The 26,818-nt window shown below is 29.2% G+C and overlaps 1 protein-coding gene and 1 pseudogene across 4 annotated transcripts; one reads left to right on the top strand and one right to left on the bottom strand.

Annotated features, from left to right (window-relative positions):
* Positions 1-26,808, bottom strand: LOC145182747 (uncharacterized). 4 transcript variants are annotated; one of them, XR_016451895.1, is made up of 23 exons: positions 26,520-26,808; positions 26,317-26,388; positions 26,021-26,092; positions 25,810-25,881; positions 13,509-13,580; positions 9,641-9,712; positions 9,224-9,295; positions 8,782-8,853; positions 8,374-8,445; positions 8,209-8,286; positions 7,102-7,173; positions 6,922-6,993; positions 6,773-6,844; positions 6,456-6,527; positions 4,760-4,831; positions 4,568-4,639; positions 4,116-4,272; positions 3,837-4,042; positions 3,408-3,680; positions 2,999-3,189; positions 2,611-2,701; positions 1,999-2,082; positions 1-222 (listed from the first exon to the last, which is right to left on the bottom strand). XR_016451895.1 is itself a non-coding variant. In XM_090085524.1 (23 exons), the coding sequence occupies exons 1-23, from the start codon at positions 26,696-26,698 to the stop codon at positions 74-76; spliced, it is 2,331 nt and encodes a 776-aa protein (XP_089941650.1). In that variant the 5' UTR covers positions 26,699-26,808; the 3' UTR covers positions 1-73. The 4 variants fall into 4 exon arrangements, 1 of the variants encoding a protein (XP_089941650.1); XR_016451897.1 differs by having other exon boundaries at positions 6,769-6,844; positions 26,520-26,805; XM_090085524.1 differs by having other exon boundaries at positions 4,116-4,187.
* On the top strand, positions 17,417-19,363 carry LOC149890435 (uncharacterized; annotated as a pseudogene).
* Positions 26,809-26,818: the final 10 nt, after the last annotated feature.

Raw genomic sequence — 26,818 nt, forward strand, 5'->3', positions numbered from 1 at the left:
TAGCAGTAAATAAACAAATGATATTCGCAGAAATTTATAAAAACACTGCAATTAATGTTAGAAACAACAAGTCTCAGAAATCTGCGCTTTCTTCACTGTCTAAATCATCTGTTCCTGACCCATTTTCTGTCCCTTCGATAGTTCGGTCATTTTTCTCTGAAGAGAGAGTAGAGTTTTGATTCCAATAATCTGTTTGATTATCCGTAGACGAATTATGATTGCCTGTAAATAGAATGCAAGTTTTAATCGAGTCATAATTAATAGAAAGCATTTTCCATCCTTAAAATTTTTAATATTTCATTTCACTTCGCACAGCAGCACGGAACAAACAAAAAAAAAATGACAAAATTCATTTAACGACATTATACGAATGTGTTTAAAGAATCTATATCAACATGCTAGTTGAATAATTCTCAATCAGTTTTTTACTATAAATGATTCATTTAACAGTTAATGAGATCACTATCAAGATTTGGAGAGCGACGGGGCACACTTAGAATTAAATTAAATGGTATTAAATTAGCTGCAAATGCAAAACTTGAGCTCTCGTACAGTACCAAATGCACTAGATTAATATCACATATTGTCTCAGACAGTTAGATATAGTCTAAATACTGAGGCAGGGATTTAGAGGAATTTAAGTTTGAAAATTAGTATTGTACGCGTAAAAGAAAATTGAATATTCGATCCAGAATAAGTGAACTTCATGGAGTTGAAAAGTTCTATTTTTGTCGAAATTTTACAACCTTAACTTCTCTTAAAGCTGAAAAAAGGTTAAGAATTTGGTAAAGAGAGTCCAGAAAGATATAAATTATTGATAAGCCGCAGTTTCAAAAGAGTTTTTTGCCGTGTAGAGAAAACACAGAAACGCTTGATTTACTTATTTTAAAGCGATCATAAAAATCATATATTTATATATGATTTTTATGATCGCTTTAAAATTCAATTCGAAAATTGAAAAGATTTTGTGATTTGAAGTAAAATAACTCAGGTGAGTCAAAAAAAGACTAAAAAACCAAAGATTTCCGAAAGGAAACTTTATTCTACAAATTATTAATAAGTGCCCAGTTGAATCCAAATAAAATATCAGAAAAATGGTTTTTCCTCTATTTAGGGTAGTGTTAGATTCAGCAGGTGTCTGTCCATGATATTTTAAGAGCCCGATCACTTTTCTAATGAGACATAAAAAATTGTGTTTAACGAATAACATTTTGAAATACTTCGAGAAAAAAATGTTGAAAAGTCATTTGTGAATGTGTCAATAAAAAATTTGATTTTTGCGTTTTGGATGACTTTCATTTTCACCCAAACACCTCCGTACACACGTGTTTGATAGCGCAACATTTTTACTTCAAATTTGAATCCCTGTTCCTAAATACAGCTGATTTGTTACGTTTGGTCGGCGCATTTAATTATAGATTTTTAAATGTCTATCGCTAAAATTTTATTGCAGAGAGAAGTTTCAAAATACGTGTTAAATGCCAATGCTGAGCTAAAACTCCATAAAAAAAATCAGTGTTACGCATGCGTTGTAATACCTATTTTAAAAAGATTCCAATAGCCAATGACATTCATATTTTACACTTACATCATTCCCTTAAAAAAGTAAATAATTTAGCTTTTTTAAGAGAATAATGTAAATGCAAAAACGTGCAACAAACTGAATATTTTTTTTTTTTTAAAAAAAATTTTAATTTTTTGATTTAAGTCAAACTATTTTGCATCGGACTTTACTATTTAAGATTTCTAAATGAAACGTGAACAAAACTCATATGAAAAAAAAAACACTGACAATTTCGTCATTTTCTGGTGATAGCAGTTTTTACTTTTATTCACAATCACACATTTAAAATGTTTGGAGTAATTGAGACCAAAATGTACTTAAATTAGTGACACATTTTAGGCCTAAAAAATCTTTTTGGGGATTTTTTAATAATTTTGAGATAAATATAGTCGTGGAAATAAATCAGCTTCATTTTTTTCAGACTTAACTTCTACCTTCATTTGAACAGCAACACACAGGCTTCGTCCAATACAAGCAATCCTTGCACGTTGAAGTGAATCTTCCCAAAGAATTTTGATCTAATTTTAAAAGGATTTTTAAGATTAGCTAAAAACTATAAAATAGTAATGGAAAGAAAAAAAAATAATCACAAAAATATTTCTTTAGAAGATCAGGACAAAACTTTTATATGCTCAAATTTTTAGCATTACAATATTTGAGTCGCAGTTTTTTTGTTCAATTTTTCTTAAGATTTTTTTTATTGAAAAAAGGTTAAACGTGAAGTAAGTTACGTAAACTAAAAACTCATCTTGATGTTTTCAGAAACTCAGCCATATATTCGTGTTGAAATCAATAATACCCTTTATCTCAAATTTTCTATTTCAAACCCTGAGCTTGGTGGATTACAGTTTTGATTGTATGTTTCATTATCTGGAGCGATCTCTGACGAGCACGTGCATTTCAGAGCACTCTTTTCAATAAAGATTTTCTTTTTTTGGGAAATAACCTTTTTGCAGCCAAAGGTTAAATTTAAAAAGGGGTTCGATGAAATTTACATAGAAAACAAAAAGCGTCCATTTTAAAATTTTAATCAGAGCGTAACTGACCTTGTTTAACTCGTAAAATTATGGTTCTAAAATCAAAACCCAACTCATTGTGTGCTTCACATCTATACGTCATAGAATCTGTACGAGGTAACTTAAAGAAAAACAACAATTAGAAAAATAAATAAATAAAAATAAAAATAAAAAAAAGCATAAATAATTATCATCGAAGTTAACACTATTATGGCGAGAGGTCAAGAAAAGTGATCCGATTTCAAGACACACTATAAAACTGAACAAAATAATTAAAATCGTTCGTCAACTTTCCATTTTCAGATGTAATCATTCTTGACGACAGGAAATAATTCTCGCACGCTGAGAAATAATCGCTTTTTATAATCTTAAATTTATAATATAGAGCGAGAAATATTTAATTAGCTGTTAAAATTACCCTGGTGATAAGTAAACCACCGTTATGCCTGAGAAAAGAATAGTTGCGGGTATGGTCTAGAGGAACATCATTCATGAACCAAATGTGCAACGGGGAAGGTGTCCCTGATGCATTGCATTGCAATATTATCGGCAGATCAGATATTCCAACGAACGTTAACTCTTTTCTTGAAGATAGCATCGTTGGTGGCGCTAGCAAAACACAGAAATCAGTGTGAACTTTGGCGCTTTAACATTTAGGTTTACGTCAAAAGACCTGCTTTCACCGTTAGTACTACGTCAATTATTACTATTTATAAATATTTAAGCAATAACCAATCAAAATAATATTCAGATAATAATAAAAAAAAAAAATAAAAAAAAGTATAAACATCTCATCATTAAAACCAGAAGTTTAAAAAAGGAGATACTTCCGACTACAACTTCTACCGACGCTGCACTAAACCGCCCCCTGTTCATTGCGACGCACGTGTACTGACCACCAGAGGTATTTTGAGTATTTCTAAGAAACAAGATGCCAGATGTCATCAAAAAAAAGGAATCTGATGCAGGAAGCAAAAAACCATCCTTCATCCACGTAAAGTTAGCCAAGACATTTGAAATGCATCTCAAAGAATGGGAAGACCTTTCTAGTATTACGGAAGACTTCGGTTCAACCCTCACATGCATTTTCTCAAGTATTTCTTGAAAAAAAAATTTCTTGAAAAAAATCTCACCTTTAGTGAAAATCTTTATATACCATTAAAACTACAGACAACTAAAACTCTATAGTATCTTAGTTCGACATTAAACCCGTTCAGATTTTTTTTTTAAACAAACTTTTACATCAAATCACTCACCGCATTTGAACAACCCATCATCGATACTCAAAATATTCTTTCCCATCAAAAACTCAGGCTTCTCACAAAAAATTGTAGAGTTTGATTTAGTTTTACTCAGCCAAGCTTTCAGCCACAATATATTGCAATCGCATTGCAACTCATTACTTTTAATTAAGCGTAACTTTTTACTGGATTGGACAAGCGAAAGAGGGGCATACCAAACACTAAAACAAAAAATTAGTTAAGAAAGATTTTTATACAAGAAGATTAAAAACAAATTTTAGCTAAAGAGCTTACATTGATCTTAACTTCTCCAAATGGCTGAATGCACCTTCTGCAATAAATGAGATGCTATTGTAAAACACCACTCTGAAAATAAATTCTTTAAAATGCAGCTTTTGAAAATATTGTAACGACGTTTTCTACGTTTAGGGGATGATTTCACGGCTGTTTTCTAAACGAGGCGAATTTTAGCACGAACTTTGAAAAACAGGATGAAATTTCATCCCAGGCTATAATCAACTAATCTAAAAACATTTTGTAAGTCAGTTCCACCATGAAAGCTGAACGTCAGCTGGAAGGGAATTGAGCGAGACTGATAAAGCAAAAGGACTTTTTTTATTAAAAAAAATTGACAAAAAATAAATTGACAAAAATTTTAAATGTTTTTCATTCTTTTAGTCATGTAATTCATTTCATATGAATTATATAAGAATAGAAATTTTACTTAATGTAGATGTTATACTTACAGACGGTACAAATGTCTCAGATTCCGAAATGCACCAGAAGGGATTGTTGTAAGGCGATTTGAATTAAGTTGACTAAAAATTTTGTACATGCAAATAAAAAAAGTGGGAATAAATTTTATGAATAGAATAATATAGGATATTAACATCAGAGATTATTTACAAACTTATAAATATCTAGAAATGTAAACGTACAGCACCAACAATCTTGGAAGTCCATTAAAGGCGCCATTTGCAAGACCAGAAATGTTATTAACCCCAAGATTTCTAAAAAAGAAAGTTACATTAAAATACAATATATACTTAAATTACTGCAGGACTTAAGATAAGATGAACAGCTCATAATGTTGTTTTAGGGTAGGGCTGGGCTAGTTGACCATAGGGACAAGTTGGGGAACTAAATTATCTCAAAAACTACGCATCAAATAACAAAACAACTTAAAGATGAAAGCTAGGTTTATGTAATGGTAGTAAAATGCACTTTAAATGGTTGTAGGACGGCATATATATGTATATATATGTATATGTATGTATTACAGAATGAGAGAGAAAGAGCGTTAGTGCCTGCTTGTATAACTACAGTTTTGTATACACACAATTATGTGTTTGTGTAATATACACACACATATTACAGTTATATACCAATAGTAAGTGAAACAATATATAACTTTGTATATAAATTATTTATTTAGAGTACATATAATCAAAATATAGATAAAATATGCAATACCATCATAATAAATATAGAAAGCAAATAACACGTAATTCAAGTTAAAATCAAAATTTTTATTAATGAATTTTTAAACTGATATATTTTACTAAGTAATATTTAAGTAAAAATATTTTTAAAAGAAGCAAAAATTAAATAGTTTTAAATCATATTAGTATATTTAAAAAAAAAAAAAAAAAAAAAAAAAAAAAAAAAAAAAAAGGATTTAGGATTTTATCTTAAATTATTAATAGTATTTAACAATGATTAATTTAAAAGTGTGTACGGACCTTAAAATGTTTACCCAATGAAATTTATTTCTCTGTATCTGATAATGCCATTTTGTTAATTTTTTTTTAAAAAAAAAATGGCTGAGTATAATCGAAAATCAAATAAATGGGTAAAATATTAACACTTAAATGATGTCAGATAAATGTTTTTTTAAGCATCTAAGAGAAAAATAGCAAAAGTTTTTTTTTTACTTTTTTGGTCCGAAATTGAAAATGTGCCTGTTCATCTCACTTGTCTGCCATCCAACAACCATTACACATGTATTACAGAATGCTGCCCAACAACACATGTATTACACATGTATTACAGAATGCCGTCCAACAACACATGTATTACACATGTATTACAGAATGTGTATAGTCTCATTTTTATTTATAATATTAACAAGTGTTGTTTAAAAAATGCGTTAAAAAGTTGTGTTTAGTTTTAAGATTGAAAAGTATTACTTTGTTTTTCACTTAGTTATCTTTTGCCTCAGAATTATTAACTTTTATATTCATATCTTAATCAAATCTTATATATTCAGATCTTAAATAATCTGTTGAGATTTAAAGTATATATTCAATTTATAACAAAGCCATATTTTGGTTTTGTAAGAGAGTTCATAGTAGTCACAGAAATGCATTAATTTTTTTTTATTGCTCAACTTACCCTACACAGCTGCTTAACTTACCCCCCTGGGGTAAGTTGAGCAGCTTAGTAAACTTTAGGGAATATTTTCTCAAACAAATCTAAAGACATTTTTTTCTTAAGCAATTTTTAGCAGATAAAATTTTCTTTTTAATAGTGAAAAAACTGTGTAAATCCATTAGATTCAGTAAATATTGTTCAACTTGCCCCTCCCTACCCTTACTAAAGAAAGTTAAAGTTTTATCACTTACAAAAACTTACAGTTCAGATAGAGATGACAATCCTTCAAATGTATTTTCTTGAATATACAAAATCTGATTTCGAAACAAATATCTACACCATAATTATAGAAAAAAAAAAACATAATAAGAATCGTCAAGTTGTCATTAACTTTAGCATTAACATTAATTTTTTTTTTTTTTTTTAATTCTTAATCAACTATCATCATTATTAAACTATAGTTGTTATGTTAACTGTTGTTTTTATTTTGCTATTTTATTTACTGTGCTCATAAAAAATTTCCATGGAATTTTGAACTTCAGAAATTTACAATGACTTAAGCTTTACAACCTACTCACAATTGTTGAAGGTTCTTCATTCCAGCAAATGAATTTCGTTCAATCCATTCAATGCGATTGTCTTGCAAAAACCTTCAAACAAAGTTTTAATTGGAAAAAAACTAAAAATTTTCATAAAGATTATTAGATAAAAAAAAGAAACAACTTACAACTGATTTACGCTATAGAGACCAGAAAACATCCCTACATTCAGTTCAGTAAGACGGTTCCCTGACAATGACCTATAAAACATCTGTAAAGTCTTCATAAATTTTTATAAAATTTCCTCAGAAAATAAAAAATAACTTTAAGTTTTCAATCTAAAATTACATTTACACAAAAAAACTTACAAAACCATCAAACTGCCCAACGATCTAAATGAACCTGCCTCAATATTCTTTATTTGGTTTCCCAACAAAACTCTATAAACAGAAAATTTTAAAAACTATACTATGAATGACCATATAAAAACTATACATTGTATGACCATATAAAAACTATACGATATATGACCATGTAATTGACCATCTGATCAATTTAACATTAACAGATTGATACCATAGCAAAGCACATGATTCAAAGCACAAGAATCATACTGTTAAGAAAAAATCCTAACCCCAACTGACAACACTCCTTTTATTTGCTACATACAAAAAAAAAAAACAACAACAGGTTTTAAACAATCAGCACTTTTTTTTTGATTATGACTTTTACCCTCAGAAAATTTTGCTACTGCATTCATGCAGCAATATAATACATTGTGGTACTTAAGTTGTATTAAGTCCGACTAGAGGAAGATGCAGATGTTTTTCAAGCAGCAAGTGCAAATTTAATAATTTTTTTTGTCCCCTGTAATATTAAAGTTTATTTGACAACATTTCTCAAAAATGAAATACTTTCATTTTTTTACGAAACACTAATTCTAACAGCTTTTAGTTTTTCATTTTTTTAAACCTAAAACTTTTCAATCCCCCTTAGTTTTTTCAAAAGTTGTTGATATTGAGCTCTGTTCACAAAGTCATAAAGGTTTGGTAGTTTTTTCTGATTCTCAAAGAGGGGGACATTATTTCTGTGTTTGCAAAGGAAAAAATAAACCTCAAAGTTTATTTGCAAATTGTGGTAAAATTAAGATATTACATTTATTGTGATACAGAAAACTTTTAATATTTTTTTACATAAACTAAAATTCATACATTGTTTAAAGAAATTCCTTCTTTTAATACAAAACATTTTTTTATCAATATTTTAATAATTCACTCACTTTTTTTAAAACAAATGTTTCTGAAATATCTGCTTATAGGTATTTTATGTTAGGAATTTTAAAACTTTTATGAATACCAGATATAAAACTTTGATAGATACCACATATAAGACTTTGACATATGCCACATATAAAACTTTGATAGATGCCACATATAAAAAACTTGAATTCATTTAAAAAAAGGTTTAGTACTCACATTTTTCTCACAAAAGGGAAAATGTTGTCTCCAAAAGTTGAAACTGTAATTTCGATCAGTCGATTATTGTCTAAATAACTTAACGGAAAAAAAAAAAAAACAATTCCTAATTTAAATAATTGCATTAAAAAAAAAAAAAAAAAAAGAATTTGATTAAAAACATACATTTCAGAAACTCTACTTAACCCAATAAACATTTCTTTTGTAATATTTGTCAGATGGTTATGTCCTAGTTGTCTAAAATAAAACAAAAACATTAACAAGTTTCAATATTTACACCAAAAATATCAGGGATTACAGGTATCACATCAGTTGAAACAAATAACAAATACAAAACTTTTGTGTATAAAAAATCATAAACAAAAGTTCCTATGAAATCTATACTAGAATATTTATAGACATTTCTGACCACCTTTAGCAATAAGCCGGGTAAGTGAAAAAATTATACAGGTGAATCAAAACATATTATTTCATTTTATTCTGATTTTGAAGTGAAATTGAGTGAAATTTTTTTAAAACAAATAATTTTAATTAAGTATAACAAATTTCGACTAAAAATAGTAAAAGAAGTACAATTTCATAAGATTTGTGCATCCCAGAAATGATCCATTTGCAATCATCTTCAGCTTATTTTCATGAAGATACCTTTAAAGTAAGTAAATACTTTGTGACTGTTTGATAAATATGAAACTTTACAGAAGAAATACAAGAATTTTTTTAATATATGGCAAAGCCCAAAAACTAACCTCTACTTTAAATAGAAAAGTAATAACTAATATTAGTTACTAAATTACAGAGTTATCATTAAACAAATAAATAATCATCATTGGAAGATGGCTACAACAACTAAAATCCCACAAACAACAATATAATTATCATGAGAATAGTATCAATGTATACAATTAAAAACACAGCATGTAAATGATGCAACTAAAGCCAACAATCAACTATTTGCGCAAATGATAATAACCAGATATAAAATAAATAATGAGGCTACAAGACAAGTGAGACTTACAGACTGTTGAGGTTTAACAATCCCCTTAAGGAGCCACTAAAAAGCACCTGCAAATAATTTCGGTACAATGTTCTAAAATAAAAATAAGTTAAAATTTTTTATCAATCATTTACTACAAATATAGAAAATAATCTACAAATATAATTAATAAACTACAAACATAATTAATATAACATAATTACTTCAAACAAATATTATTTTTTAAAGTAAAATACATTTGTATATACTGATGTAATATTACATCAGGTTGTATGTAATATTTACTTCTCCATTTTTTTTTTTTTGATATGATTAAATAATAAAATTGTTTTTGTTAACGTAATAGAAGATAATAAAAATATAACAAAATATATTTTGTGATAAGTTGATTTTTGTCATATTTTCATTAACATTGTTAAAAGAACACAGTGTTCATACAATACTCTCAACTGCTCAAGTGGGACAAATGTTCCTTCAGGTATTGATCGAAGAAGATTTTCATGCAGAAATCTAAAACAAGATCACAAAAAAAACAAAAGAATAATCACATTTTAAGTATATATAATATTAACTATATTTGACATATCTGTCTATACTTTAAAAAATCATTATTTAATTGCATCCCCTAGTTTGTCATTAAGGCTTTGCATCTATTTGGCATGGAAATAATCAGATTTTGACATCTTTCTAAAGGAATGTTTTTCCAAGCATTCTGGACAAAGTTTCATAACTCTTGCTGGTTTTTTGGTTTTTCACTATAAAGAGCCTCTTTTACATCTGCTCAAAGGTTTTCGATCAGATTGAGATCAGGTGACTGTGCAGGCCAATCCATAACTACAACCCTATTCTCCACAAACGTTTTTTCACTCAATACTTTGGGCCTCCTTACATATATTCTATTTGACCCAAATAAAAAAATCTGCAATTTTATATATATATATATGTATATATCTGTGTGCATATATGTATGTATGTATGTTTATATGTATGCATATATGCATGTATGTATGTATGTATGTATGTATGTATGTATGTATGTATGTATGTATGTATGTATGTATGTATGTATGTATGTATGTATGTATGCATGTATGTATGTATGTATGCATGTATGTATGTATGTATGTATGTATGTATGTATGTATGTATGTATGTATGTATGTATGTATGTATGTATGTATGTATGTATGTATGTATGTATGTATGTATGTATGTTTATATGTATGCATATATGCATGTATGTATATATGCATACATATAAGAACAGATGAGAAACTTACTTTTTACTAACAATCTTCATACTGTTTTTGAAGAAACGCTTAAATTTAAATCTCCTTAAACAAATCAGCAACAGCGGCACGTTTTATTAATCTGTCTTATTGCTCACTTACTTTTTATCGGCCTCTTGTTTCACTTACGCTTTTCCATTTTAAAGCATTTCTGATCATCATAAGAGAAAAACCTAATATCTCATGAATAAATGCATGTTTTCCCTTCTTACTACAATGCTTCTGTACTACAATGCTTTGCACAACCCATAACTTCTATTTATAAAATAAATTCATTCAATTATTTTATATATTTCATTAAATTACCACTAAAACCAATCATACCTTTAATTAATATTACTAAAAACAAATAAACAAACAGCGAATAGGAAACAAACAGTGTATATGAATGCAATAATAAGAAACAACAGATAAGTTATTTTAACCAAGAAATCTAAATGTGTTCATTTATGAAATTCAGGACTTCCTCAAAATAGTTTTAATATAATTACTAATGGTTTTTACTCCCATTTCATTATTCAATGTATATATTACTGTTATACCTAAATTTATTAATTCATATTTAAATTTAAATAAAACCATCACACACACACACACACACACACACACACACACACACACACACACACACACACATATATAAACACTAGGGTGATGACTTTTATACAACCTCCTTTCCCTGTATCATAATTTAATTAGCTTTCATTTAAGATTAAATAAAATATTACATTCAAGGCGATTTGATAAAAAAACCTCATGCACATAATGATTTTAAGAATTTTATTTATTAGCTTTTTGGGCAAATTTTTGAAGTCACTGTAAGCAGATATAAAATTGAACACAAGCTGTAGAGTCACATGCATACAAAATTATATAGGATCATCAAATGCACAAGGAAATCAAATATTCACGATAATGTTATTAGAGAGGATCAATCTCAGTGGGAGGTTGTCCTTGTTGCGGCAGGAGTCGTGTAATTCTTGTATAACTTTGATGGCGCGCTCGTAGCACTGGTTGCTTCGGGCAATGTTGATTGGAGAGTCATCTGTTTTCCAGTGGGTTTTCAAGCAATTGAGAGCTTTTGGGTAGTCATTCAGAGCTTCAGTTAGTCTTCAACGCGGAACAATTGACTGCTGAACCAATGGTCAGCCCATGAGTAAGAAATGAATCAACAGATTTTACGCAACCTGATCCAGGTTTCTGGCATCAGAATAAACGCAAGAAGGGCTAGAATGGCACGAGAGCTCCAGCATGCATTGCTGATGTTTGGGATCTGTTTGAAATTCATGAAGGAGATCTCATTCCTCTCAGTTAAGTGATGGAACTTCATGACATCTCTCCAGCCGCCTGTTTCCTTAATCTCAGTTTTACCGTTGCTGAAGGCTGCTTTCAATATATTGTAATTGCTCATTAAATCCTGCACAAAGAAATACTTGATGTTTGGTGATTTAGTCGACCCATGGAGCTCATTGTCCATGACAATGCGAAGAACGCGGTCTAGCACATGGTGCTGGCAACTGATGAACTTGGGTTTGGGGTGACCTTTCTCTTCGAATATTTGCTGCAGCCGAACAACAACGCCTGTCTTCTTGCCGGTATTCATTTTGTTGTGTCGGCAACAATCATCACAACTGATCCCCACAGATTGAACTCCTCTAACACATCCTGGAGTCCTTCTGCGAATGTTTGAGCTTTCCCATCTTTCAATTTTAGCGCAGTCAACTTAATTTCTTTAGATTCATTCTTGAGGACCACGGCCTGATATTCAAAGCCCTCAGTGTGTTTGCCGTCAAAGTGTATGCTCCACTTCTCCAGATAAAGCGTGCTCACCAAGAATTTCTTCACCTGAGCAGCTCTCATGTAGATAGCCTTGTGGATTGCTGATTGACAAATTTCTACAAATTTCTCTTCTACATAAATTATTGCACAAGTCGGTTATATATATATATATATATATATATATATATACATATATATATATATATATATATATATACATATATATATATGTATATATACTGTATAAAACATAAAGCTATTATAACAACTGTTATTTATGTAGGCATTTTAGCATTTTATGCTAATTGTATATACTGTATAATACAATTACATAAAAAGCTAAAATGCCTACATAAATAACAGTTCAAAGTGGTTTGTGCATGACCTTTTTCAATATTTTAATGGAATAAACTTCATTCGTGCTACAGGAAATGTTTGAGAAAAAAAATCAAAAAGTCATCACCCTAATATACACGTACAGTGATAACATCAGAAAAAGTAAAAATATACAGTTAGTTTTCTAAACTTTTGTTCTGATACTGCTTCTGTTACTGTCAACCTTAGAGTTGAGATTACTCAATCATTTGCAGTAGGCCACAAAAGGATCAGCAACTCAGATACAGCACCTGTTTCACATAATTAACTCTCCTATAACATCATTTTTACGAAATTTTACAAGATTTCACCACAATCAAGTAAAGCCATCTGATTTGAGTAGGCTTTCTGGTGGACCTATATAGATTGATTAACACTGAATGTAGTTGCAATAGTTACTATAGTGCCTAGGTGTTGCATGAAAAGTATGCAACAATACTCATGCCAGGTGTTTTGACAAATACTTAAATGGCTAAACACTAATTGATGAACTATTATGCTACACCATTATAAAATATCATCTACCAAAGTAATCTATGTATTTAGGCTAAATCACTTTTCTTAGTCTTGTACGCATGCACTTAATTTTTTTTTTTTTTTTTTTTAAAATCTTGTTGATGTTAACCCTATACCCATCCCTATCCCTATCCCTGGATAGGGATGGATGTATTTGCCTTGGTTTTGATATCTACTGTTTTGGTACCATTACAGCTTATACCCACAGGCCGCTTAGAGCTATTATAGATTTTTAAAACTAAGACTAATTGCTATTTAATGAAGATCTCATAAACTGGAGGCTAAAAAAAATTCATAAAGCTTGAATTAATCCCATTTTGAAAAAATATTTGAAAGATTTCACTTACAGAGTTTCTACTTTCTCCAAACCTTCAAATACACCAGGATTAATTGATTTAATGTAATTTGTAAATAAATACCTAAAAAAATGTGTGTATATAGTATACACATACATTTACATACATACATACATACATACATACATACATACATACATACATGCATGCATGCATGCATGCATGCATTCATACATACATACATACATACATACATACATACATACATACATACATACATACATACATGCATACATACATACATACATACATGCATATATGCATACATATAAACATACATACATACATATATGCACACAGATATATACATACATATATATATATATATATATATATATATATATATATATATATATATATATATATATATATATATATATATATATATATATATATGGGTAATGAGTTTTGAAAAAGATATTACTTTGATTTTCTTGTAGAAAATGTTTCTTGTTTCCATCAGCATTAAAATTATTTTAAAATGTCATAATGAAGTAAAATTAATTGAAGAAATCAAATTAAGGTGGAATGAAGAACGTGAGAATTCACACACAAACCAAAAATTTTTATCTACCACATACACATGTGGATAGAAAATTTTTATCTACCACATCACACATGTGGATAGAGGATTAACTTTATGATCAAATTAAATTCTGATTTTTGTAAGGGGAGAGTACTTAAATAGTTTTTAAGCATTTAATAGTTTACTGTTACAGTGTAAAACACTTTTTTACAAATAAAAAAAAATCTAATTATAAGATTACAAGCTTTTAAGCTTGTAATCTTATAAAATGAAAATGAATGTGAAGTATTTCATCCACTTAAGGCATAGTTTACAACTCATGTTTTGTTAGACAAAAGATCTAAGCTAAAGATTTTCTTTCTTTTTACAGACGTCAAAAAGTTCTTGAAGACAATTGATTGCCCATTCTGACACAAACTTGTTCTAGGTATTTCCAGTCTCAAAGGTTCCTGACTCCAAACCTTTTTCAGCAGAAGTATGAATGTCAATAGAGCATTAGTATTAGTCAGGAATTCCATCTTGCATTACATAAATTTGTTATTTTCTGAAACTTCACTTTAGGAAATAATCCAGATTTTTCAAAAAAAAACAAACAGAAAACTCAAGTTAAATGAAATAGAAATTTCATCTTTTTTCATCATCAAATTTTCATCAAATTTTATGCCATCTGCCTTTTCCATTCTTGAAAGTCATCCTGAGCTGTTCATAGTTCTTTACAAGTTCCTGAATAAAAGGTTTTTCCCAATGTTGATGTTTGGTGATATGTTGTTTCCTGTGAGTTCCTCATTGCTACATAAAGAACCTGGTCAAGGACATAGCATTGACAACCAATGAACTGTGGCTCTTCCCAACTTTTTTTTGAAAAAAAAAGTATTTGTAACTGAGTGAAAACCCCATTCCTTCTTCCAGTGTTCACATTCTTAGTGTCTGCTATCATTCTTTATACTCTTTCATAAATTGTATTCATAGAGAAAGGCTGTTATGCCTTTGACAACCTGTTTTTTCTGCCTGGTAGATCTAGGGCTTGTAACTTAACTTCTCTTTATTTCTCTCTTTTTTAATAATAAATTTCTCTTTATTTTTTGACACTAACACTTGATATTCTTGGTGAATATAGCGTTTGTGTATGTATCTATGTGTGTGTGTGTGTGTGTGTGTGTGTGTGTGTGTGTGTGTGTGTGTGTGTGTGTGTGTGTGTGTGTGTGTGTGTGTGTGTGTGTGTGTGTGTGTGTGTGTGTGTGATATGATTCAAACAAAGTTTTTTCAAATCCATGCAAACTATAAAATATTCTAATTAATCATAAATAGTAAAAAGAAAGCTCTTTTTATGAGCAATAACATAGAATTAAATCTTATTACAACCGTTATTTACAAATGTATAAAAAATAAACTCCTAACTGTTGTCACATTTATCCTACTCTTTTGTTACAATATGTTTACACTATATGTAAGTCATAAGATTATGTTTTTTTGTTGTTTTAGCTTTTGTGTAAATCCATTTTCACTTACATATAATTATGTTGGTCAAAATAGATAGAGAATTATAAATAATATTATTTTATATTAGTTTACTATTATTGTTTTATTTATTACCAGCCTTTCAAGCAAATCAATGATAAAAAGTTATGATACAAGTATTTGAACTTTGTTTTATAAGCTGCCAGATAAGAAATATAAATAGAGTAAATTTAAAGAGATTAAATTTTAACATATATGATTTTATGTTTAATATGCAAATGAACTAGGTTGAAAACTAGGTTGAAATTAGTCCTGCCTCTTAAGTTATAATTGTTTCAGAATCATCAAATATTCTCAGTTGGCTACTATAGATGTCAGTTCTCCTTTTTGTGATTCACCTATCTCTAGTTTGTTTTTCAACTCACCTGTTTCAAGCAGTAACAATTCATCACTCAATACAACAATGGAAGATAATGATTTGCTAGGGGTAATTAAATAAAAACAATGGAAGATAATGATTTGCTAATTAAACAAAAACAAGTAACAAGTTTTAAACATGTAATTAAACATTTAACGTGACATTTTAATGTCAAAACATTTTAGCTGTGTGCAATCTGTTTGTCTCACTTGTGTGGATCATTGTTACATCATCATGTTACATCATTTGTTTTGAATTGTTTAATTGTAACTTGTGATAATAAGTTTTAATGCAAATTAACTTTATTTTTAAATTAAATTTAAACCAAAATGGAAAAAACTTGTAATCAGATTATTGGTTTAAATGATCGTCGGATATGTAATCAGATATGTAATTATAAATATGTACATCCTGTTTTATACACTTAACTGCTAAATTAAGGCACCACTTACACATTTCAATTTATTTTAATTGTCGTCAATATTATTATATAGTTTAACAAACATGTTAAGACATATTAAGAATAGAACACATGAACACAATTATTTTGATGATAATAATACAAATGACTTTGAGGATGGTGAAAAAAAAACTTAAACCTTGGTTTAACAAAATAAAGTAAAATGATTTTTATTGTTATGCACACTTATACAGTGTAAATTGAAGCGTTTTTGACTTATCAATAACTAGTGTTATCACCTCTTGATTTTATTACAGCCTGACAGCTCCATGGAATACTTTCAATTAGAGATCTAATTGTTTCTTAAGGGATATCTTCCCACATGCGGATAAGACTTTGTTGCAGCTCGTCTAGGCTGTTAGGTGGTGGATGTTGGCTTCTAACACAGCATCCCATTATGTCCCAAAGATGCTTTATTGGGTTCATATCTGGACTGCAAGCTGGGCACTCCAAAACTTCAATATTAACATTATTTAAGTATTCAGCAGCAATATGTACTGCATGTGGTTTAGCATAATCCTGCATAAGAAGGAATCCATCCCCAATGTACAGTGCAAAAGGTACCACAAAAGGTTCTAAAATGTCTGTTATGTATTGTTGACAAGTCTGACATCCACCATCATTAATAAAACGTTCTGTGCGAGCTGTTAAAGATATTCTGCCCCATACCATCAATGAGCCGCCTCCATATAAAGTGGTTTCTTAAATGTTACAACTGAAATATCTTTCATTTGGTCTTCAGTATACTCTTGGGGAGTAATAAGAACTTACAAGGTAAAATCTTGACTCATCTGTAAATAAGACCTGTCTCCAATCATGCATTTCCCAATTCATATCCCTCCTTGCAAAAGCCAGCCTGTTTCTTTGGTGGGCTACAGACAATCTGGGACCAGTAGCTGCTACCCAAAGTCATAAATTAAAGCACAAAGTCTTCTTCTTATGGTTGACTAACAACAGTTGCATGAACCTCACCAAGTTGACTTCGTGCAATAGTAAATCATTCTCTCAATATTTGAAGCATTAAAAATCGGTCCTCCATGGCATTGGTAGCTCATGGTCTGTCTTGGCCAAGTGGTCTAGTGTGATCTTTGGTTTCTACAAACCTATGTAGAACCCTACTGACTGTTGTATGAGACACACCAAATCTTCTACCAAGTTTGCGATTTATTAATCCTTCATTGGACAAAGTAACAATTGCAACACATTCATCACTATTTAAATTTTCTCTAGAACGCTGCATTAGGAACAGATGTGTTGCTCAAATGACAGTTATGTTTTATACTGTTAAAACAATTTAAAAGCAATACATACTTTTCTTCTAGAAGTGAGGTTTAGTTACGGGTAAATCCATGTGAAAACATCCAATTTTTTTGAAAATGCAACCCTAAGTCTCAGATTTTGCTGATTTTTAAACCACTTACAGATTTTAGTAAATTATGAACATCCTGAAAATTTTATCATCTAATTTCAATCGGTTCTTAAGATATAGCTATTTAAAGTTTGCCTCCAACCATCAAAAAACCGCCATTTTTAAAAATGGTTTTGGTCCTAGCTTCTGTTATATGTGTGTTGGAAAGCTGAAAATTTGTACCTTTACATATTTTGAGCCCACGAATCCAATGAAACAACTTAAAATATTTAAAAATGAACATAACACCTAAAATTTAAATGTTTACCACAATTTTACTGGGGCGAGTCGAACCACAAAAATGCAGATGTAGCTTGATTTTTTTTAGAATTTGTCCTGAATAGTTAAGTTATAGTTATTACAAAGAATTGGAGAGTGGTCTTTTCTAAAACAGAAATAAAAAGATGATCAAATCTACTTAAATTTAGTGCTTAAAAACAGGTATTTTGATAAATTAAACAAGAAAAAAAAGGTGTAATTGTTGTTTCTCACATTAACTAACTTCACATTCATATATTGCTAAATGCCAAACTCGCTATTTGAAGGAGCTAAAAAATAATTTAGGTAACAATGAATGTATTATACAGCCAGATTTTTCAGAGAACTATCAATTTTGTTATACAGGATGAAATACAAAGTTATCATTGGAATAAATAACAATGTACACTACATCCTGTTGTTACATATTTAAAGGAAATTTCTGAAACAAATATTCAGCATAAGTTGTTCTGTTTTTTAAGTGATGACAATGATCATGATACATGCTTTGTGTATGAATTTCAGAAGAAAATTGTAGAGTACATTAAAGAACATTTAGTTGGTATCAATAAAATTTATTATTTTTCTGATGGATGCTCTGCTCGTTATAAAAACTATAAAAACTTTATAAATCTATGCCACCATAAGGAAGATTTCAAGATTACAGCTGAATGAGTGTTTTTTTGCAACCAGCCATGAAAAATCCACTTGTGATGGCATAGGTGGTACCGTTAAAAGAATAACAGCAAATGCAAGTTTGCAAAGATCATTAGAAAACCAAATATTGGCAGTTAATGATATGCTTCAGTTTTGCATCACCAATATAAACACAATCATATTTTATAAAATTACCAAAGAAACAGTTAGTTCAAGGCGACAGCAACTAAAGGAGTATTTTGAAACAGGAAAAACTGTTCCAGGTACCAGACGTTATCATCATTACATACCCATTTCAAAATTTGAAATTAGTTTTAAAAGAACAAGCGAACATCAATGTGTTGACAGATTTATATTGTCAAAAGCAGTAATGTCTGATGTTGCAATTGTACTAAATCTAAATGATTTTGTTGCATGCAAGTATGATTCCTTTTGGTGGATAGTAATGGTTACAGAGATAGATATTACTACAAATGATATTCAAATTAAGTTTATGCACCCTCACAGTCCTTTTCAAAACTTTATTTGGTCACAGATGGATGATATCTGTTGGGTACCATTGTCAAGTTTAATTGCAGTAATCAAAGTCCCAACAACAAAATCAGGGCGAACATATAATATTGATGTGAATGATTGTAACACTATAACTAATAAATTTTAATTTTTTTGAGTTTCTAATTTTTAAATTTTGTATATTACTTTTGTTTCTTGAACATCTTTTCAAGTGCTCTATTTGTTTTGGAGCCTTTTTTATATGTGGTTCGACTCGCCCCAGTAAAATTGTGGTAAACATTTAAATTTTAGGTGTTATGTTCATTTTTAAATATTTTAAGTTGTTTCATTGGATTCGTGGGCTCAAAATATGTAAAGGTACAAATTTTCAGCTTTCCAACACACATATAACAGAAGCTAGGACCAAAACCATTTTTAAAAATGGCGGTTTTTTGATGGTTGGAGGCAAACTTTAAATAGCTATATCTTAAGAACCGATTGAAATTAGATGATAAAATTTTCAGGATGTTCATAATTTACTAAAATCTGTAAGTGGTTTAAAAATCAGCAAAATCTGAGACTTAGGGTTGCATGCCCTGGATGTTTTCACACGGAATCACCCTTACAGCAGAACATGCTACTTATGAAAAGCTGCCATAATTTCATAAATTAAATAAGGGAAACAGAATAAAACATAGAAAAGGCGTAACAATAAAAATTATTATCATCTTTGTAATTGATAAATCCAAATTGTAATTGAAAAATACATAATATTTTTCAAAATAAGTCAGAATTTATAAGTAGTGCATTAATTTTGCAGTTATGGGTATTTATTTGTAGAGTACATCACAGTTTCATACTGGTGAGATTTTATCAAGCAAAGTTTCAATTAGCTCTAGGCATTATATCATTCAAGTAATTGTTCACAAAAAGACTACTGAAGATAGAAATTATCCTGATCCTATCTGAACTTTTAGGCAAAATCCTTGCTTTACTTTCTTCAATATTTCACAACTCTGTCACCCATCAGGGATTTCTAGAACAAAGAATGGAAAATGCTGGAAGAAAACAACTTGGTATGTAGTAATACTTAAGGAAGTTTTTTTTTTCAAATTTACACCAAATTTTACATTAGCTAATGTTTCCGTACATTTAAGTTAAAAATCAACATGCTGAGATTTATTTCTTGTTTACAACCTTTTCTTTTTGCTATTTTTTATGTTACTTTTTATACGTTTGCTGTTCTACATACAACTAAAAGTTAATATTAGTTGTAACTTATGGTATTTACTTGTAAATATAGTATTTATTTGCTAATAGTGGTTTACTTGTTTCCAAAAAAGGAAGACAGATTCTCAGAGTGAGAACATAACAGATTCAAATGGAAGTTATCCTAGTGGGTTATCAGTATGTGCTATTTGTGGAGGTAACCATCTTTTACCTTGAGAGCTTTCATTATAATTACAATAAAAAGTTAAAAATAAATGACAATATTTGAAATATATTATGCAGTAAACTCCTGAAAACTCAAACTACCAATTAGCCAAGAAAATAGTTCAAGTGAATGTTTTAGTTATCAGGACATTCTATAACTCAAACTTTAGTAGATAATTGAAAGTAAAATTTTTTAGTAAGTGAAATTAAAAGAAAAATAAATAACTCATAAATCAAAAAATATTGTCACTGCCTCAGTTTTGAAGTAACATCTTTATTAATTAATAAAATTGAGATTAAAATTGAGAGAGCATTGAGCTTTGGTTGAATATCTTTATCACTAAGATTGAAGGTCATGTAGTCATACAGCACTTGCAATGCCCCCACAATATCACTAACTTTGGGGCAAACTGGGTCTATAAAAGTATTATCACCATTATCTACATCCTCTTTAAATAATTTTCTTTGTCTTTTGTATCAAAACTTAGCTGTACAATTCGCTTGAGAACTTAAGTGAATGCACAACTTAATTAACTGACAAAAAAATTTGATTTATTGAAAGAAAAAGTAATAACTTTCACTAAGAATTTTTTTTCCCTCTAAAAACTTGTTCAAAAAAAAAAAAAGATTGAACATTGCTTTAGACTTGTGTTATTATTTTTCAGTTCACAGGGACAGATAAGTGATTGGTTTTAGTAAATGTTTAAGTATTAGGGGCTTGAGTTAATGAGTGATTTTTATAAGGAAGTGTTAATTAGGTTTCAATGGGAATTTGAAAATCCTTCAAGCTACTGGATGTTCAACTTATCTGGGGTTCTAGCTTTTGGCAAGTTTACTCTCTATATATTTTTTGATATTCAATCTTTGTAACAACAGATTTCATTTATGACTTTTTAGGTGTTAAAAATCTTGAAGACGTGGAGAAGTTAGCCTCACTGATGAAATAAAGGCCATCTTCAAGTCCACATTCTTTCACATACAGATGTGGATTGCACACAAACTGCCTTCTATATTTGAAGTGCTAAAGAAACATCCTAATTTTATTACAATTCTTAGTATTTTATTTCAAATGTTATCCTTTCAAGTGGTAAGTATTATAATTTAAATATATATTGTGACACAGTTGTTTTTGTTTTTTTTAGATATACATCTTAATTTTATTTTATTTTAGATCTTAATTTGGATTTAAAAGACTAGTGAACACAATCTTAGCAAAGCATCATTGTTAACTTTTCAGATTGACATACAGTTTTCAATGAAATATCTGTACAGCTGATCTGTTAAGACTTTTTTTCAATTATTGAACCACTTTTCAGGTGCCCCTCAAACTCTCAGATAATGTGTTTTGAATAGCTACTCTTACACAAGCCCTTTTAACAAATTTTTGTGTATATTTTTACTTTTCTTAGATAGGAAACTATAAGATGCATGTAAAACTAAATGTTGTTTACTGTGAAAAGAAGGGAAGCAGAAGTGTTCAACACCTGAAGTTGTGCAGCACATTAAAAAGATAAGCAATTTAAGAATTTAGTTAAAGAAATAATGGAATTATTTATAATTTCTTATCAGAAGTAGTTTCAGCTTTACAACGTTTCATCATAATACAGATTTTAGATTTTTATTACCTTTTTTAACTGATTTTTTATTTTACCCAAGCAATAATTTATTGCTTTTAGAAATTAATAAGGAAAATTTCTCAGATAAGAGTATTTATTTCATTCTAATATGAATGTTGCATTATGTCAGATCAGAAATCATCATATGTTATAAAAATCATTTCAAACAATAATATTTGTCTTTAGGTTGGCTGAAAACTTTCAGAAAATGCAGAAAAGGTGGAGCTTCCATACTCTTTACTCCTTGTGTAAAGACAAGAGGATGAAAGGTAAAAATTGCATCAGAGATGAAGGTGCTTAATGGTGGTCTCCTTGAGGGGTTTGATCAACTCTTTAAATCATACTGGGCCACTCATTTTAGCAGTTTATTCAAGACTTTTATGGTTTGCAGTAAAATGCAAAAGTGTGTTGTGGAGTTACAGGCTACACTGGATAAATATATCAAGTCCCACACTGGATAAATACATCAACTTCCCATGACAGCTTAGTGATGTCGCTAAATTTATTAGTAATTTTAATAATACTTGCAATATATCTTTAAACTTTAAAGAAATTTTAAGTCCTTTTTTCATTCAGATTTGTTACTATTACACTTAAATTTATTGTTGAAATGTCAACAGTATTTAGTTTTTATTGTCTACAGATGTGTAACATGTAATGCCATATCTCCAGCTTAATTTTTATAAATTGTTACACAGATTGTTGTTTATAGTTTCTATTCTTAAATTAGTAAAAACTTTTCATTATTTTGTTCTTAGTAAATGATTTGTTGGCATTTACTTCATTATATCTCTTGTATTGTTCAGCAGACAGTGTTATTTTACTATCTAATAACTGTATTTGATAAAAAAATTTTGTTTTTTTTAACAATCAGTTTTTCAAATTTTTAATAAATATATCACAACAATTCCATATGTGCTATACAAACTCACATCTATGAGCTTTTGATCAGTATATTAAATGATTTGATTTCATCTGTGGTTGTAATGTTCCTGTGCTATTATCAAAAGAGGTGCATTTATTATCCTCTTATGTTGTAGTCTATGCTGCCAGCTATTATAAAAGCTTTAACTTATGGATTTATTTTTGTTTTACTAATGGATTTTATGAGCTGCATTACAAAACAAATGAACATTGTAATTGATACAAAATAATGCATTAATTTAACTTGCTATTACAATGTAGTAATTGATACAAAGTAATTGGTAATTTAGAAAGTATTTGTTACAATTATGTATTGATTTCTTACAATCTTTTAAAGTAGTTTACTCTATTACTTTACAAATCTATTAAATTAACAGAAAAATCTATTGGTTAAATATTATTGGATAGTTCTATTACTTTCCATATTACTTTCCACATACTTTCCATGGACACTCATACATTCTACAAAATACCATCATATTTAATAATATTTTTTAGAATGTATGAGTGTCTTGAATTTTTTCAATTTGGAAATTCAACTTGCCCACACTGGAATGGTGGACCAGGTATGATAAAATAATTTCAAGTCAAAAAAGTTTGATGTTTGGTTAATGTTCCTGCCAGTTCAAGTTTGTGTGGAAAAAATCTACCATTATTTAGAGGATTGTCAAGAACTTTAAAAATTAATATAGAAAGATAATTTTTTTCTAGATGACACTTTTTAGCCCAGTAATCAATTTTAGCTATTGGGCAGAATAAAATATGTAAATGTTTAGTCAGCATAACTGGCAGAGAGTGATTAAAAAACCAATATTTACCTAAATATGTTGTACTAATATTTAAAACTAAGACTGATTTGTTTCTCAATTTATGTAAAACTCTACATGTAAAAATTATACCTGAGCACTTCTATTATCTTTAAGCTTCACATAGAAAGTGGGCTTGTCCCCCCCCCCCCCCCCCCCTAATTAGAAGATGAGAATAATTTCACATGATTATTAGCAAATATTCAATCTGTATTTTACTTCATATATTGAAAGTTAGGCGATAAAACCATCATTTAGCTATTAAATGATAAAATGTATTTTGTTTACGTCAATCAGCTGATTAGCTAATGTTCAATAAAGCTGCATTTTCAGAAAATTCTTATCTTAGCTCATCTGCCGGCATATTGTAAATTTCTGATCTAGTTTATTCTAATTCTATCTGTAACTATCTGCAAAATTATTAAAGCTAAGTATTTACATTTTTTTTTGAAGAAAAATGAATGGCAAAGTCCACTGGTCTTTTTAACTGTCCAGAAAACTGCATTCTGATTGCAGTTAAGAAACCTTAGATACATGGAGGTTACAAATACAGGATAATGTCTGACTATAGTATAAGGTAGGCCCACAGTAATGGGTGGATACAAAATTTTAGGGTTGAGTGGAGGAGTTTTTTATTTATTTATAAGTGGCCTTTTCTTAAAAAAAGAGTTTTTTGAGAGAGATTATTTAACTACAGAACTTGAAATTTTATCAGAATCTAGTGATGTAAATACTAGCGTGGAGTCATATTGTTCTATTGATACCACCAGCCATGTTCAATAATTTTCCAATCAAAATGAGTAATTTATGGGGAAAGAGCTGCTGAGGAAGTAATGAAAAAGATATTGCTGATAGGAAAAAAGCATAAAGAGGTTTGGTGTCTCAGCTAACATCGATGGAGATATTAAGCCTATTGGTATACCAATGCTTGGTTCATGAAAAAGACTTTATTATTTGAAAATTAAAATATTGAATACACAGCTGTCCTATGATTTGACTTTGCCTTAAAAGAAGAGTTGAAGATAATTACAGTTTGTCTCTGCATTTTACTCTGTCTGGTTTTGAAAACTGCATTTTCCTCAGCTAGTTCTCATATCATTCCAGGATATAAAACTCTACTGGTAAATGGTGCAATAGAAAGAATACAATGAGAACTATGACTCTGGTCTTAAGAAAGTTTTAAATGCATTTGAGAACATTAAAAACTCTCTAAGGACCAGTCTTATCCCCTCTAGAGAGGAGAGACTAAGCCTCATTCTTATTTTTAAAATGTGAGAGATCCTTAGTTATATTATTTATTACTATTTATTGACCCAAATAAAAGAACAAATCAGTCTCAGTCATACATAGAAATACTTCATTTTTTGGTAAATATTATTTTTAGTAAATATTATTTTTAGTAAATATTATTTTTAATAAATATTATTAGTAAATATTATTGTTATTAAATATTATTTTTTCACATCCACATTTTTTTCTCGCCACTACCTAAAGTTAATAACTGGGCTAAATTAGAAAATTTAAATAGAAAATTAGAGACCTAGAAATTTCCCTTCAATGTGAATTTTAAAGGTTCCTGGACTGTCTCATCTGCCAGCCCACTAAAAAATGGTAGGTTTTTACAGACATATTGGACTGGCATGAACTTTAAAGAAGATGTGGCATCAGTTATTTTGGGCTTAAAATTATTTTAACATCCTGTTCCACCATTCCAGATGTGGGACACACACACACATATATATAAACATATGTATATAAATATATAGACAAACATAATACAATATATATTTAAAGTCACTGCAAATAATTTTAAAACACAAAGTTAAAAAACATACAGTTTGCGTAAATTTTTTAAGGTAGAAAAAGTCCCATTTTCAATGGCAGTTAGGCGATTCGAATGAAGAGATCTAAAAAAATTATTCTAGTGTATAGAGAAAAAAAAGGACTTATTATGCTTTAATAACTGTATTTGTAGTTAACTGTAACACTGAAAAGTCATTACAAAAATCTATAACACACCTACACAAAAGAGATAACAAAACCTACAGCTCAGTTAGTCTCTGTAAACCTTTGAATGCATCTTTGTGAATTTTAGAGAGAAAATTCTTATATAAATACCTAAACAAAAATTGATTTCTGTTTTTATAGCAACATGTTAATGATCAACTTAAACATCGACTTACTTTATTTTAAAAAAATTAAATAATAATAAACACTAACAAACTTAACAACATTTTAATATAAGAAAAGAAATGAAACGCAAAGACTAGACTCATTTAAACTTACAGGAAAATTTGTTTAAAAAAAGTAAACAATGAAGGAGAAAATAATAAAAAACTTACAGTTCTCGCATGTATTTGTATTGTATAAAAACATTTGCAGGCAATTCAGTAATAAAGTTTTCATTCAAAACGCTAAAAATATGTAAATATAAACAAAATGAAGATACAACTTATAGTTTGTTAACAGATAGCAAAATAACTTCAAAATTGATTATTAATATATAAAAATAACAAGCACAAAGAATTATTTAACTTAAACATACAGTGATGTGACATAAGGTGAAATTCTTGATGGTATAGTTGTAAGACTTTTCTTGGAGCAATCTACAACCACATTTGTAACACCTCTTAACCATGACGAATGACAAGTGCATTTCTTTGGACAAGGATCAGCAAAAACACTCAAACAGCAAAAAGTAACAAGATAATGAGCAAACCACATAGTAAAATCACTAAAGATGACCTAAAATTTCTCTTTATGAAAATCCTTTAAAAATTGACAAGTAAAAAACTTGTAAGTTAAAAAATGGGTGAAAAAAATTGAAAAAATATTGCAAAATTA

Source organism: Hydra viridissima, unplaced genomic scaffold (assembly GCF_058129835.1).
Source record: "Hydra viridissima isolate aposymbiotic clone 2 unplaced genomic scaffold, HvirCarnegie_v1 scaffold_4, whole genome shotgun sequence".
In the NCBI taxonomy this organism is placed as follows: domain Eukaryota; kingdom Metazoa; phylum Cnidaria; class Hydrozoa; order Anthoathecata; family Hydridae; genus Hydra; species Hydra viridissima.